The sequence below is a fragment of the Elephas maximus genome, chromosome 2, assembly GCF_024166365.1.
Source record: "Elephas maximus indicus isolate mEleMax1 chromosome 2, mEleMax1 primary haplotype, whole genome shotgun sequence".
Classification (NCBI taxonomy): domain Eukaryota; kingdom Metazoa; phylum Chordata; class Mammalia; order Proboscidea; family Elephantidae; genus Elephas; species Elephas maximus.
The window spans coordinates 200,266,123-200,281,950 of record NC_064820.1 but is presented as its reverse complement, the minus strand read 5'-3'; the positions used below and the strand labels follow the sequence as shown (position 1 = coordinate 200,281,950).

The following is a 15,828-nucleotide window of genomic DNA, read 5'->3' as shown; positions in this document are numbered from 1 at the left end:
TGCTAGGACACACTAAGCAAACATAAAATAAGTAAGTACATATTGAGGACTCAGAGACAACAATCAATACAAATCACATAAAAAGACAGGTTATGATGGCTTCAGAAAGTAACCAAAACAAAAATCCAAGAAACCTCCCAGAGGAAGACAATATCTTGGAATTACAGGAGGTAGAATTCAAAAGATTAATATACAGAGCTCTTCAAGAGATCAGGAAGGAGATCAGACAAAACATAGACCAAGCCAAGGAACACACAGACAAACAAATAGAGGAACTTAAGAAGGTTATACAAGAGCATAATGACAAATTTAACAGGCTCCAAGAATCCATACAGAGACAGGAAACAGAAATCCAAAACATTAGCAATAAAACTTCAGAATTAGACAACTGAATAGAAAGTCATAGGAACAGAATTGAGGCAATGGAAGTCAGAATCAGTGAGATTGAAGATAAAGTGTTTGACACCAACTTATTTGAGGAAAAATCACATAAAAGAATTTTTTTTAATGAAGAAAACTAAGAATTATGTGGGACTCTATCAAGAGGAATAACCTACGAGTGATTGGAGTACCAGAACAGGGAAGGATAACAGAAAATACAGAGGGAATTGTTGAAGATTTGTTGGCAGAAAATTTCCTTGATATCATGAAAGATGAGAAGATATCAATTCAAGATGCTCATCGAACTCCACATAGGGTAGATTTTAAAAGAAATTCACCAAGACATATTATAACCAAAATTACAAGAAATACTAAAGGGAGTCCTCCAGTTAGATGTCGCTTTGAGGACTAAGGTGTGCCTGACCGAAGCCATGATGTTTTCAATCACCTGACAAGGAATAAGAAAAACCAAAGAAGAATTGACGCCTTTCTATTGTGGTATTGGCAGAGAATGTTGAATATATCCTGGACTGCCAAAAGAACAAACAAATCTGTCTTGAAAGAAGTACATCTAGAATGCTCCTTAGAAGCAAGGATGGTGACACTATACTTTGGACATGTTATCAGGAGGGATCAGTCCCTGTAGAAGGACATCATGCTTGGTAAAGTAGAAGACCAGCGAAAAAGAGGAAGACCATGAAGAGAAGGATTGACATAGTAGCTGCAACAATGAGCTTAAGCACAATGATTGTGAGAATAGTGAAGGACCAGGAAGTGTTTCATTCTGTTGTACATAAGGTCACTATGAGTCAGAACCAACTCAATGGCATCTGACAACAACTGTATGCTATTTACAAGAGACTTAGTAAGTTGAGAGTGATAGAATGAAAAAAGATATTCCGTGCAAATAGTAAACAACAGAGAGCTGGGGTGGCTATACCAATATCAGACAAAAGAGACTTTAAGTCAAAAACTGTTACGAGAGGTAAAGAAGGCCATTGTATAATGATGGAGCTCTGGTGGCTCAGTGGTTAAGCGTTTGGCTGCTAACTAAAAGGTCAGCAGTCCATATCTACCACCTTCTCCTTGGAAACCCTATGGGACAGTTGTACTGTGTCCTATAGGGTTGCTACGAGTTGGAATCAACTCCACGGCAATGGGCTTGGTTTTTGGTTTATTATGTAATGATAAAAAGGTCATTTCATCAAGAAGATATAACAATTATAGGCATATATGAAGCTAACAAGAGAGTCTGAAAATACATAAAGCAAAAATTGACAGAATTGAAGTTAGAAATGGACAGTTCTACAATAATGGTTGGAGAATTCAATATCCCACTTACAATAATGGGTAAAAGATCTAGACAGAAAATCAATAAGGAAATAGAGGATTTGAAAAACAAACCCACTAGAAACCCACTAGGCCTAACAGACAGGCATGGGAATGTAAAATGTTTCAGCCACTGTGGAACAATTTGGTGGTTCCTCAAAAATATAAACATAGAGCTGCCGTATGACTCAACAACTCCACTCGCAGGGAGATACCGGAAAGAATTAAAAACACAGGCTCAAATGAATTCTTGTACATACATATTCATAGCAGCACTATTCAAAATAACTAAAACGTGGAAACATCCCAAATGTCCATCAGCAACTGATTGGGTAAGCAAAATGTGGTATATCTGTACAATGGAATATTATTCAGGTATAAAAAAGAAATGACACACTGATACATACTCAGCTGTAAAATAGAAATAAAGACTTTATAAAGCTGCTAGAAAGATAAGTACAATAAGAGGTGTGAAATGCCCAGCATGGAAAAGGTGCTCATATCAGTGGCAGCCTTCCATTCTCTGGTGTTTTTCCTCTACTCCTGACAGTAGTCACCCTAGAAAAGGTGTTACTCACCTATCTGGCAATCTATGGTATGTTAAATGTTCTTTGCCAACACCATAATTCAAAGGCATCAACTCTATTTCGGTCTTCCTTATTCACTGTCCGGCTTTCACATGCATATGAGGCAATTGAAAATAACCATGGCTTTTTTTTTAGGTCTTAGGTCAGCCACACCTTGGTCCTCAACATTTTGTTTTTTAACCCTTTAAAGAGGCTTTTGCAGCAGATTTGCCAAATGAAATATGTCCCCTGATTTCTTGACTGCTGCTTCCATGGTCATTGATTGTGGATCCAAGCAAAATGAAATCTTTAACAACTTCAATGTTTTCTCCATTTATCATGATGCTGCTTATTAGTCCAGTTGTGAGAATTTTTGTTTTCTTTATGTTGAAGTGCAATTCATACTGAAGGCTGTAGTCTTTGATTTTCATCAGTAAGTGCTTCAAGCCCTCTTCACTTTCAGCAAGAAAAGTCGTGTCATCTGCATATTGCAAGTTGTTAATGAGTCTTCTTCCACTCTTGATGTCCCGTTCTTCCTCATACAGTCTAGCTTCCTGGATTATTTGCTCAGCATACAGATTGAATAAATATGGTGAAAGGATATAACCCTGATGCACACCTTTCCTGACTTTAAACCACACAGTATCTCCTTATTCTATCAGGTGATTGGCTCTTGATCTATGCATCTCATGAGCCCAATTAAGTGTTCTGGAATTCCCATTCTTTGCAGTGTTATTTGTAATTTGTTATGATCCACACAGTCAAATGCCTTTGTGTAGTCAATAAAACACAGGTAAACATCTTTCTGGTATTCTGTTGTCAGCCAAGATCCATCTGACATCAGCAGTGATATTCCTGGTTCCATGTCCTCTCCTGAGTCCTGTTTGAATTTCTGGCAGTTCCCGATCAATGTACTGCTGCAACCATTTTTTAATTATCTTCAGTAAAATTTTACTTGCATGTGATATTAATGATATCGTTTGATAATTTCCACATTCTGTTTGATCATTCTTTGGAACGGGCACAAATATGGATTTCTTCCAGTCGATTGGCCAGGTAGCTGTCTTCCAAATTTCTTGGAATAGACCAGAGAGAGCTTCCATCATTGCATATGTTTGTTGCAACATCTCAGTTTTGGTATTATGTCAATTTCTGGAGCCTTGTTTTTTGTCAATGCCTTCAGTACAACTTGGACTTTTTCCTTCAATACCATCGGTTCTTGATCATGTGCTCATATGCTGCCTCCTGAAATGGTTGAATCCTTCTGCTAGAATTCACATTAAACTAATTTGAAGCACCTTGGTCTATATTCCAGGTTTCTTAACTTTTCATATTTTTATATTCTATTCTTCTTTAGGCTGAATTCTGAGTGAATACTTTGGGACCATCTTATGATGAACCAATTTTCTGTTCAACTGGATCCAGTGTGGAGTTTATTCCAATAATTGCAATGTTTTATTTTAATGTGATTTTTTATCTCGAATATCTTAATCGGTTCTTTTGCACAGCCGATATTGATAGCTCATTTTTTTACTGTTTTTGCTTACTGTTTTCTATTCTATTTTGATGGGAAATACACCTTCGCTTGTCTCTTTACACACCTTCAAAATATTATTTTAAATTCTTTGTCCAATGCTTCTATAAAAGGAATTTTATCTTCAGTGAATTATAGTTCTGAGTTTTAATTTTGTTACCTCTCTTTATTACCATCAAAATTTGGCTCACGGTTTAAGTTGTTTTGGTTCTGTTTTGTTTTCAGGCTCGTTTTGAAGGGGAGGCTTTATATTTTTATCTTTTTGTTGTTGTTGTTGGTCTCTCACATGCATGCCCTCCCAAAAAAGCACATACCCTGCCCCCACCGTGCTCTGCTCAGTGGTTTCTGGTTGCTTCTTTCCAGACTGCTGGGTACCATATTCTGAAGCAAGTCTTGAAATGAGAATTTGGACTTGCTTCCCATGCGACGCTGACACTGTGGCAGAGCTAAGTGGTTGCCACCAGACTCCAGCTGTGCCTCCCCTGGCCTGCAGCTCACTGGGAACTGGACCCCGGGCAGCACTTGGCAGCAGATTTTTCAGTTTGTTTTGGGGGTGGGGTGGGGTGTTAGTCCCTCCACAGCTGTTAGCTCCAGCCTGCAAGTGTGGCTCTTGTTCCTCGTCATGCATGGAATCTTTTAGTGTCCTTCATTCTACAGGATCTGGACTCTTCTCCACCGTGGAGATGTTAAAGCTTACACCTCAGCAAGACCAAGGTTTTGGTCCTGCTCACTTTTTAGCACTTCTCTATTTTCTCTATCCTATGAATTTGCTTATATTTGAAAGCAGCTGTGTCCTTTTGGTTTCCTCTTTTACTATTTCATCTGTTATCACTATATGTTTTTGAGAAGAGATGTTTACAATTTGTGAATGCACCATAGCACCTTAATCTAGAAGTCAGATGTCATCATCTTTCAAAAAAATCCTCACTCTATTCCACCCTCACCCACTTACCCCAGGCATTTCTACTCTTGTCTTTCCACCAGGGTCAAACATTAAGATGACATGCCTCTATCCTCTAGGTATCCTTACTGACTCCCTTTTGCTCAACTCATCTTGCCAACTGTCAGCCCCTGACAGAGGCTGGCTGTGGCCTGGACAGATACAAAATGGTGAAAAACATAAAGATTGAAGCCACTTGGCTTTATCCAACTCTCAGTGCATGTCACAGAAGCTACAATGAAAGAACCCTTTTAGTGTAAAGGCTGATGAATTCCTAACGAAATTAAACACAGGTTTAATTAAATACAGGTTTCCATGAAAAACACCAACCTAGTCATCACAGTCTTTCAAAAGTATCACTCAGGTTTGCACTTGTGCCTCATCTCTCTTTTGCTGAGGTGTGACTACATTAGTAATGTGCTTAAAGGAAACACAACTTCCTGATTAATTGGGAGATTACCATCCCAAATGCAAAGTTGAATGAGGAAAGGGAAATATGAGATATAAAAATACAGGCCAGCCTATTTAGACAGTTGGTCAAGCAAAAATCTCTTAGATTTTCATGGGATTCCATGCATCATGAAGGGAGAGGGTGGGTCTCTGGGGACAGCAGTGGTAGCAAGAGCAGGAGAAACCTAGAACTGCATTGTGGATGGACCTGGCTTGCCTGTACCACAGCCCTCTCAACGCCCCCTGAAAATCGATTCCAGGCACACTAAGGGGTCCTCTGGTGCATACCCACCTGTTATGGTTTTCCTGTGGCTTCTAATAGTCCTGGCCTCTTGAAGCACCACTAAGTACTCTAAAAGGCAGCTAGGAAGATGTAAGTAATGCCTGTAAGTTTGATATGAACTTCACTAGCATTTGCTTCTCTCAAATGTATGCCACTCAGGCTTAAGGGGACTTCTAAGTCAATTGGCAACGTAATTCTATTATGAAAACATTCTGGATCCCACTTTGAAATGTGGCGTCTGGGGTCTTAAATGCTAACAAGCAGTCATCTAAGATGCATCAATTGGTCTCAACCCACCTGGAGCAAAGGAAAATGAAGAACACCAAGGTCACGCGACAACTATGAGCCCAAGAGACAGAAAGGGCCACATGAACCAGAGACTTACATCATCCTGAGACCAGAAGAACTAGTGGTGCCCGGCCACAACCGATGACTGCTCTGACACGGAGCACAACAGAGAACCCCTGAGGGAGCAGGAGAACAGTGGGATGCAGACCCCAAATTCTCATAAAAAGACCAGACTTAATGGTCTGACTGAGACTAGAGGAATCCCAGCGGTCATGGTCCCCAAACCTTCTGTTGGCCCAAGACAGGGACCATTCCTGAAGACAACTCATCAGACATGGAAGGGACTGGACAATGGGTTGGAGGGAGATGCTGACAAAGAATGAGCTAATTATATCAGGTGGACACTTGAGACTGTGTTGGTATCTCCTGTCTGAAGGGGAGATAGGAGGGTAGAGGAGGTTAGAAACTGGCAAAATCGTCACGAAAGGAGAGACTGGAAGGAGGGAGAGGGCTGACTCATTAGGGGGAGAGTAAGTGGGAGTATGGAGTAAGGTGTATATAAGCTTATATGTGACAGACTGAATTGATTTGTAAACTTTCACTTAAAGCACAATAAAAATTATTTTAAAAAATTTAAAAAAATGTATGCCATTCAGATTACTATTAGACTTCAAATCTTTGGATTTAAATCAAGTCCTGAGACTACATGATTGTATCAGTTTTTTATTTTTTTTGTCATTTTGTTTATTTGCTTCCTTGAGCAGAAATATAAGGAGGGCAAGAACTGTGAAAAGGTTTTTGCTAGGTTGCACCTCTTTCCTCATAGAACTACCTGCTTCCCCGCTCCTCAGCCAAGCAACAGAGCTGTAGAACTGCATGAAACCTCAAATAACACTCCTTCAACTGCAGGAACTCCCTTTAACTCGGCTGTCTTCACTTCTAGCATTTCCCACTATGGTCAGGATTGAGATGTGGCACAGAGTAAAACCTATGGGAGTAGAACATTCTTAGACCATGAAGACTTCAGGGCATAGAACTCCAAGAAGGGGGTTTCCTAGGGCTGTCCCTGGGATCAGGAAGGATGTGGAGATCTGAGTCTCCATCTTAGTTAACATCGCAGAAAGGGTGGGACACATCATGAAAGCCCTTCCTCTGCTGTCTAGCATCCTGTGCGCGCGCGCGCGCACGCACACACACACACTTCTCCTCTGCTTTACCCAGGCTGGTGCTTAGGGCTGCCTTCTAGGTTCCCAGAGCCCATCTGTGTGGCCCATCTATGGTTGCACCTTTAGCCTATACCAAACTTTAACTTAATCTCCTTCCTAATATCAAAGCTCACCCATCCTGTGTGGAATAGAACAGTTCAGTGGCTTTAGTTGACGGATGAGTACCCCTTTCACTCTTGTCACCCACTAGACAGCTCTCCTCATCGACATTTCTGTCTGTACCAGTGGGCATTTAGGTTTGCACACTCTGCATGAAACCTTTCTTAGAGGCCTCCATGACAACTCTTTGACCTCTTCCGATCACCAAGATGATGTTATGGGGCCTTTCCTGGTGCCCAAATCATACACTGAGTGCGTGTACCTGACCATTTACAGCAAATTCCACTTTAACTTACCATCACTCCTGAGTTTCTGTGTCACAGGTCAGGTTTTCTGGAAGCAGACTTAGACAGGATTTGCATGCAGGAGGTTTATAATAGAGTGCTCTCAGGACCAAAACCTATGATGGGGGAAGGGAGTTGAGGAAACAAAATCGGATAGAAGGAGAAGTTGCCTGTGATACTTCAACTTATCCAATGGAGAGCTCAGAGTTGGAATGATCCTTTAGGGTTTTCCCAAACTGAGACAAGGCAAGGGAGTCTTCATACCCCTACTGATCAGTCATGGGATTCAGGCAGCCCCCAAGGAGAGGGCATGACCTTGGGCAAAGTGGCTCTCTTCAGCCACGGTCAATCCCTAGAAAGGGGTGCTGCTGAGAGCTGTCACCCAGCTGACTCTCCCGGGAGCTGTGGGGATAAACATTTCTGTCTGTGTCTTCTACTTTTTGTAACTCCATAGGCCCCAGCCTTTCTTACTTATTGCCTACACTCAGCATGCATCTGATGGATTGAATCAATGTGCTAATCCTGATTAACTTTGGTCAGAGTATGGCTTTTGTTTTTAATAAGCTACATTTGTTTCTCCTCTATCAAATGATGCCATTAGCTAATACAAATTCCTAAGTCTAGAAGCCCATGTCTGCTGGTGCCAACCTAGCCCTGTCCCTCCCCACAGGGACACCTTCCCAGGAGTTTCCTCAGAGCCCCAGTTACTTCCTTGTTCCTCAGACTGTATATGAGAGGGTTGAGCATGGGAGTGATCATGGTATAGAAGGCGGAGACCACTTTGTCCTGCTTCGAGGAGTGGTAAGCCTGGGGTCGCATGTAGGTGATCATGGCAGCCCCGTAGAAGAGGGAGACCACTGCCATGTGGGAGGAGCAGGTAGCAAAGGCCTTCTGCCGGCCTTCGGCAGAGCGCATGCAGAGCACAGCCACCAGGATCCGCAGGTAGGAGGCAGAGATGACAGAGAAGGGTAGGAGCAGCATGAGGATGCAGCAGACGTAGATCATGGTCTCATAAAGGGAGGTATCAGCACAGGCCAGCTTGAGCACAGCAGGAACCTCGCAGAAAAAGTGGTCAATCTCCTGGGAACTGCAGTAGGGGAAGCGGAGGGTGAAGACAGCCTGGATCAGCCCGTCCACCAATCCAAAAAGCCAGGACCCTACCACCATGATCCAGCAGATACGACGGCTCATGACCACCGAGTACCTCAGTGGGTTGCTGATGGCCACGTAGCGGTCGTAGGCCATGAAGGCCAGCAGGAAGCACTCATCCCCCAGGAGGGTGAGGAAGAAGAGGATCTGGAGCCCACAGCCTGTGAAGGAGATGGTGCCACCACCCAGGAGGAAATCCACAGCCATCCGTGGCACAATGGTGGAGATGAGCATGAGATCCATGAGCGACAACCAGCTGAGGAAGAAGTACATGGGGCTGTGGAGGTGGGAGTCGACGCTGATGAGGAGGATCATGAGCCCATTGCCAGACAGGGCCACCAGAAACATGACCATGATGATGGAAAAGAAGAAGAGGTGCAGTGGGGAGTGGGTGAAGAGGCCAAGGAGGATGAAATGGGGAATGAGAGTCTGGTTTCCCATCCAGACCATTGTTCCTGCAGAAGGATGCACCCAGGGAGGGTTGGGATCTGAAAGCAGGAGATTTAAGTTTAGGGCTGTAATATCGAGGACATGATAACTTTGCCTGATGTATTTCCTTCTTTAAATGTTACTTGGTTTAGAATAAAAGGCTTGGCCTCTTTATGAAAAAAGTCTCTAACAGAGATGTAGATTGGTTTTTTCTTTCATTTTCTAGGACTTTCTGACATTTTTGAAAAGAGAATATTAAGCTATTTATTGCTAAAGTGGGCAACTGCTTTTGCTTCTGCTAAGAATAGGTATCTATTCTCCCATTCTTGTAGTTGTTATCTCTCACAAAGTCCTAGGCCAGTCTCACTTCAGGATTTGCTTTTATAAGAAAAAATATGAAAGCAGCAAAGGCATTTACCAGTTGTATGAACTGGATACCTTTGATAATGTCTCTGAACCTTGGCTTCCTTATTTTAAATTGGAATAGCTGTACTAACTTACAGAGTAACAGTAAAAATTGGAGATGATAACATAAACAATTCCTAAGAGTTTAAAAATGATGATGGCTAGCATTACTTGAGTCTTTTTCATGTGCCAGGCAATGCAATGAACACTGCTGCATCCTTGTATTTAATTCTCGTAACTACCATGAAAGATAGAGCTATTGAGCAAAATGCATATACATATATGTATATACATATATATGCAGAGAGAGAATAAAATATTCCTAAGTGTTTCTAAAGACTGGAAGGATATACGCCAATATATTAACAGTGTGGTGGAGTTAAGGGTTTTTTTTTTTTTTCCTCACAATTTCCTAGAGCTTTACAGATTTTCTACAAGTAACATATAAATATAATTAATTTTTAAAGCAGTTACACTATACACAAGATCAAACAAAAATCAACACATTTCTCATATAATACCAATAACCCGTTAGTAAAAGTAATAGAAAAAAATACATATATCTTATTCACAATTGAAACAAAACCTGTAAAGTAGCTAGGAAAGAGCCCTAATGCTAAAAACTATAAAACTTTACTGAAATTACAGACCAAAAAAAGAAAACTTGACCGAATGTCATGAAAGAAGGTCTGAAGAAATGGAAAGATATGCATATTCTTGGACAGATAAGCTCAAACTGTAAAGATGTAAATTCTCCTGAAAATTAGTCTATAGAGTTCATGTGATCTCAACTAAAATCCCAATTGCACATGTCCAGCTTAAAAATGGAAATACAGAGCGATAATTCTGTCAGAAGTTACCCTGAAGCACCGCGAAAATTGAAAGCAGAAGCCCATAGTCCACGCTTGACAGCTGGGGTGGCTAAAAGCTGAAGCTACAAAGGTATGGAAGGAACACCAAAAACAGTAGAGACTGACCAATGGTAACGGAGAATGTGGAAAAGGACACCTGTAAGTACCAAACCAGAAACCCACACCCAGTGCCGTGGAGTCGATTCCGACTCATAACTACCCTGTAAGACAGGGTAGAACTGCCCCATAGAGTTTCCAAGGAGTGCCTGGGGGATTCAAACTGCCAACCCTTTTGTTAGCAGCTGTAGCACTTAACCACTACGCCACCAGGGTTTCCCCTGTAAGTACAGACCACAAAAATACCCTCTGCAAAGAGAGGGTATACACCAAGCGCCAAAACTAACAGTACTAGTTTGCACCTGTGAGAGCAGGTGAGTAGTCTGGTGTAAGGAACCCCTCTGGACTCAGTTTCATTCCAAGGAGCAGAGAAGATGGAATAGAGTAAAAGATCACATAGACAAGTCTTATTTGCAGGAAGAATGCTATCTGTGTGACAGGGAGAGAAGAGGGAATTTGCATTAAGAACAGGTCTACATTTCTCAGTCTCAGTAGACTGAGGATAACTAAAAGTTATCCTCAGTATCCAGGGTCCCAGGAACCACGATGTATAAATGACTCTACTTCTGAATTAAAATGGCAAATAGAACACACTGAATCACTATTCCCTTCAAAATTCTCACTAGAATGAGTGTTGTCACAAATACAGTGAAAACAAGGGAGAAGACAATAAAAATATTTTTGTCAGCTGGAAGCACATGGGTGGGTGAAAACCAACTTGTAGATGTAAGAAGACTGAGTTCTGTGGTGATGGTGAGGAAAGTGGTAGTCTAATGTACACCACAGAATGCGCACAGGAACTCAAGGGTTGGTGGCAGGAGTCACCAAACATAAGTGAGGGTAAGGGTAAGACTGAAAACAGGGATTTATGGAAAGTCTGCTGAAGGAGCATGTGAATGCACAGATCCCTTGCCACTCTACACACACAGACCCCACCCCTCTTACACTCTGGCAGGAAGTGGGAGACTAATTCCCCAGGGAAGATGAGGTAAAGAGTTACAGGACAAGGGGTCATCAAGAGCAGTTGAGGTGGAGGTGTTTTGAACACAAAGGAATTATGTGAGAAAAGTGCGGGTGCTCTGGTCTCCTCTCACTCAGCTCCTGGGACCCAGATTTATTCCCTTCAGGCTAGAAATTAGAAGACACACCACCCCCTCCCCCAGATCCAGAAGACGCTGATATTGGAAGTTTAAAAAAAAAAAAAAAACCCAGTCATATCACCCAAAATGAAACCACAATTGACATGCCCCACCCACATGCTCAGATATTCAATTTTTTTTAATTAATTTGAACAGACAAACGAGCGTCCTCAGATACCTTAAAAAAAAGTATCCTTCCTGAAAGAAAGGAAAACAACAAATCAATATGGATAAAAAAGAGACTGTATAGGAAAAGTTTTAAAAATTCTTCTCATCGACATAGGATGAGACAAAGAAAGATAGTATACACATGAAACAAACAAAAGATAACCCCTGAGGGAGCAGGAGAGCAGTGGGATGCAGACCCCAAATTCTCGTAAAAAAACAGACTTAATGGCCTGACTGAGACTAGAAGGACCCCGGTGGTCATGGCCCCCAGACCTTCTGTTGGCCCAGGACAGGAACCATTCCCGAAGCCAACTCTTCAGACATGGGTTGGACTGGACAATGGGTTGGAGAGGGATGCTGGTGAGGAGTGAGCTTCTTGGATCAGGTGGACACTTGAGACTATGTTGGCATCTCCTGCCTGGAGGGGAGATGAGAGAGTAGAGGGGATTAGAAGCTGGTGTAATGGACACAAAAAGAGAGAGTGGAGGGAGAGAGTGGGCTGTCTCATTAGGGGGAGAGAAATTGGGAGTATGTAGCAAGGTGTATATGGGTTTTTGTGAGAAAGACTGACTTGACTGGTAAACTTTCACTTAAAAAAAACTTAAAGCATAATAAAAATTATATATATATATAAAAAAAAAGGAGCATTCAGAGTGCAAACCAAAAAAACCAAACGCAGTGCTGTCAATTCGATTCTGACTGACAGCAAGTCCTTTAAAAAATAAAAATGCCTTTTGACTAAGCAGTTCTACTTACAAGAATTCATCTTACAGATATATGGCACATTGGTGTAATGACTTTAGACAAGACGGTCTGGTATAGATTTGTTTATACAGTAAAACCTGAGAAAGCTGGAACCTCTGTAAGGCAGCAACCTGTCAGAGAAGAAAACTTAAATATTTTTCACTAAAGCAAGTAAAAGCAGTAAGAATGCACCCTGTCAAAGGCAGAAAATTGGCAAAATCTGGAAAAACAAAGCAGTCCCATAGAGTTCCAGGTTCTCACAGGCTTCACTGTAGAAAAAAGACTGAAAACAATCTAAAGATCCATCAATAGGGGTAAGGCTGAATAAACAATGGAATAATATGAAAATAAGAAACAGAATGAGGTTGGTTTTTATGTGTTGATCCAGAATTCTTTCTAAATTACATTGTTCAGTGAAAAGGCAAGGTACAGAGTGTGTATAGTGTAATTGTATAGATATAGTATCATATATAACATTAAATACTATACAATTATATATCATAAGTAAATACACTACATATTATACAAGTTGCATGTTATATATTGTAATCATAATACATATCATTTAATATTACATAATATTTGTATTAAATATATTTATGTTACATATATACATATATATGGAAACCCTGGAGCTGTAGGGGTTAAGTGCTATGGTTGCTAACCAAAGGGTCAGCAGTTCAAATCCGCCAGGCGCTCCTTGGAAACTCTGGGGCAGTTCTACTCTGTCCTACAGGGTTACTATGAGTCGGAATTTACTCGGTGGCACTGGGTTTTATATATATACCTGTGTGTGTGTGTGTGTGTGTGCGTGCGCGTGCGCTAAAGCACTCAGCTGGTAACGCAAATGCTTGCTGTTCAAACTCACCAGCCGCTCCACGGGAGAAAAATGTGGCAATCTGCTTCCATAAGATTTACAGCCTTGGAAACCCTATGGGGCAGTTCTACTCTGTCCTACTGGGCGGCTACTAGTCAGAATCTACTCAGTGGCATTGGTTTGGTTTTATATATATATATATATATATATATATATATATATATATATATATATATATATATATGCTGAACAAATAGCCAAAAGAATTGTGAAAAATAAGAACAAAGTCTGGGGAGTTGCCTTATCAGTTATCAAAATATAGTACAGGCGTACCACCAAGATATTGCAAGTTCAGTTCCAGACTACCGCTATACAGTGAATATCGCAGTAAAGTGAGTCACACAATTTTTTAGTTTCCCAGTGCAAACGAAAGTTATATTTACCCAATATCATAGCCTGTTAAGTGTGCAATAGCATTATGTCTAAAAAAACAATGTATGTACCTTAATTGAAGAATACTTTCTTGCTAAAAAATGCTAACCATCATCTGAGCCTTCAGTGAGTCAATCTTTTTGTTGGTGGAGGGCCTTGCCTCAATGTTGATGGCTGCTGACAGATCACGGTGGTGGTTGCTGAAGGCTGGGGTGGCTGTGGCAACATTTTAAAATAAGATAACAATGAATCTCCAATGTCAATTGTCTCTTCCTTTCCTGAAAGATTTCTCTGTAGCATGTGATGCTGTTTGATAGCATTTTACCCACAGTAGGAGTTCTTTCAGCATTGGAGTCAGTTCTCTCAAATCCTGCAGCTGCATTATCAGCTAAGATTATGTAATACTCTAAATCCTTTTGTTGTCATTTCAACAAAGTTCGTAGCATCTTCCTCAGGAGTAGATTCCATCTTGAGAAACCATTTCCTTTGCTCATCCATATGAAGCAACCCCTCATCTGTTAAAGTTTTATCATGAGATTGCAGCAGTTCAGTCACATCTTCAGGCTCCACTTCCAACTGTAGTTCTCTTGCTATTTTCACCACATCTGCAGTTACTTCCTCCACGGAGGCCTTGAACCCCTCAAAGTGATCCATAAGGATTGGAATTAACTTCTTCCAAACTTCTGTTAATGTTGATATTTTTACCTTCTCCCATGAACCACAAATGTTCTTAATGGCAGCTAGAATGGTGAATCCTTTCCAGAAGGTTTTCAATTTACTTTGCCCAGATCCATCAGAGGAATCACTATCTATGGCAGCTATAGCCTTATGAAATGTATTTCTTAAATAATAAGGCTGGAAAGTCAAAATTACTCCTTCATCCATGGGCTGCAAAATGGATGCTGTGTTAGCAAGCATAAAAACAGTATTGATCTCCTTGTACATCTCCAACAGAGCTCTTGCGTGATCAGGTGCATTGTCAATGAGCAGTAATATTTTGAAAGAAATGTTTTTTTCTAAACAGTAGGTCTCAACAACGGGCTTAAAATACTCAGTAAATCTTGCTGTAAACAGATGTGCTGTCATCCAGGCTTTGTTGTTCCATTTATACAGCACAAGCAGAATAGATTTAGCACAATTCTTAACCACCCTGTTGTTGTTATGTTGTTAGGTGCTGTCGAGTTGGTTCCTACTCATAGCAACCTTTTGCACAACAAAACAAAACAATGCCTGGTCTTACATCATCCCTACAATCATCGTTATGCTTGAGCTCATTGTTTCAGCCACTGTGTCAATCCACCTCATTGAGGGTCTTCTTCTTTTCCATTGACCCTGTACTTTGACAAGCATGATGTCTGTCTCCAGGGATTGATCCCTCCTGACAACATGTCCGGAAACCCTGGTGGTGTAGTAGATAAGTGCTGTAGCTGCTAACCAAGAGGTCAGTAATTCGAATCTACCAGGCGCTCCTTGGAAACTGTATCAGACAGTTCTACTCTGTCCTATAGGGTCACTATGAGTCTGAATCGACTCGACGGCAGTGTTTTTTTTTTTTTTTTTTGGTTTTGTCAACATGTCCAAAGTATGTAAGATGCAGTCTCACAGCCTTGCTTCTAAGAAGCGTTCTGGTTGGACTTCTTCCAGAACAGATTTGTTTGTTCTTTTGGCAGTCCACAGTATATTCGCTATTCTTCGCCAATACCACAATCCAAAGGTATCAATTCTTCTTTAGTCTTCCTTATTCATTGTTCAGCTTTCACATGCATATGATGTGATTGAAAATATTATGGCTTGGGTCAGGAGCACCTTAGTCTTCAAGGTAACATCTTTGCTGTTCAACACTTTAAAGAGGTCCTTAGCAGCAGATTTACTCAATGCAATGCGTCATTTGATTTCTTGACTGCTGCTTACATGGCTGTTGATTGTGGATCCAAGTAAAATGAAATCCTTGACAACTTCAATCTTTTCTCCATTTATAATGATGTTGCTCATTGTTCCATTTCTGAGGATTTTTGTTTTCTTTATTTTGAGGTGCAATCCATATTGAAGGCTGCAGTCTTTGATCTTCATTAGTAAGTGCTTCAAGTCCTTTTCACTTTCAGCAAGCAAGGTTGTGTCCCCTGCATAACGCAGGTTGTTAATGAGTCTTCCTCCAATCCTGATGCCCCCTTTCTTCTTCATATAGTCTAGCTTCTCA

At 41.0% G+C, this 15,828-nt stretch overlaps 1 protein-coding gene across 1 annotated transcript; it reads right to left on the bottom strand.

Moving 5' to 3' along the window:
* Positions 1 to 1,439: 1,439 nt before the first annotated feature.
* Positions 1,440 to 8,970, bottom strand: LOC126067398 (olfactory receptor 2T1-like). The gene is made up of 2 exons (XM_049869215.1): positions 8,055 to 8,970; positions 1,440 to 1,492 (listed from the first exon to the last, which is right to left on the bottom strand). Exons 1-2 carry the CDS (start codon positions 8,968 to 8,970, stop codon positions 1,440 to 1,442), a joined length of 969 nt encoding a protein of 322 aa, XP_049725172.1.
* Between the last annotated feature and the right edge of the window lie 6,858 nt (positions 8,971 to 15,828).

Coding starts and splice junctions, on each gene's coding strand:
- LOC126067398 (XM_049869215.1), bottom strand. CDS start 8,970: ATGGGAAACCAGACTCTCATTCCCCATTTCATCCTCCTTGGCCTCTTC. Junction 1,493..8,054: donor GAGGAAACTCCTGGGAAGGT/GTCCCTGTGGGG, acceptor TATAGGACACAG/TACAACTGTCCCATAGGGTT.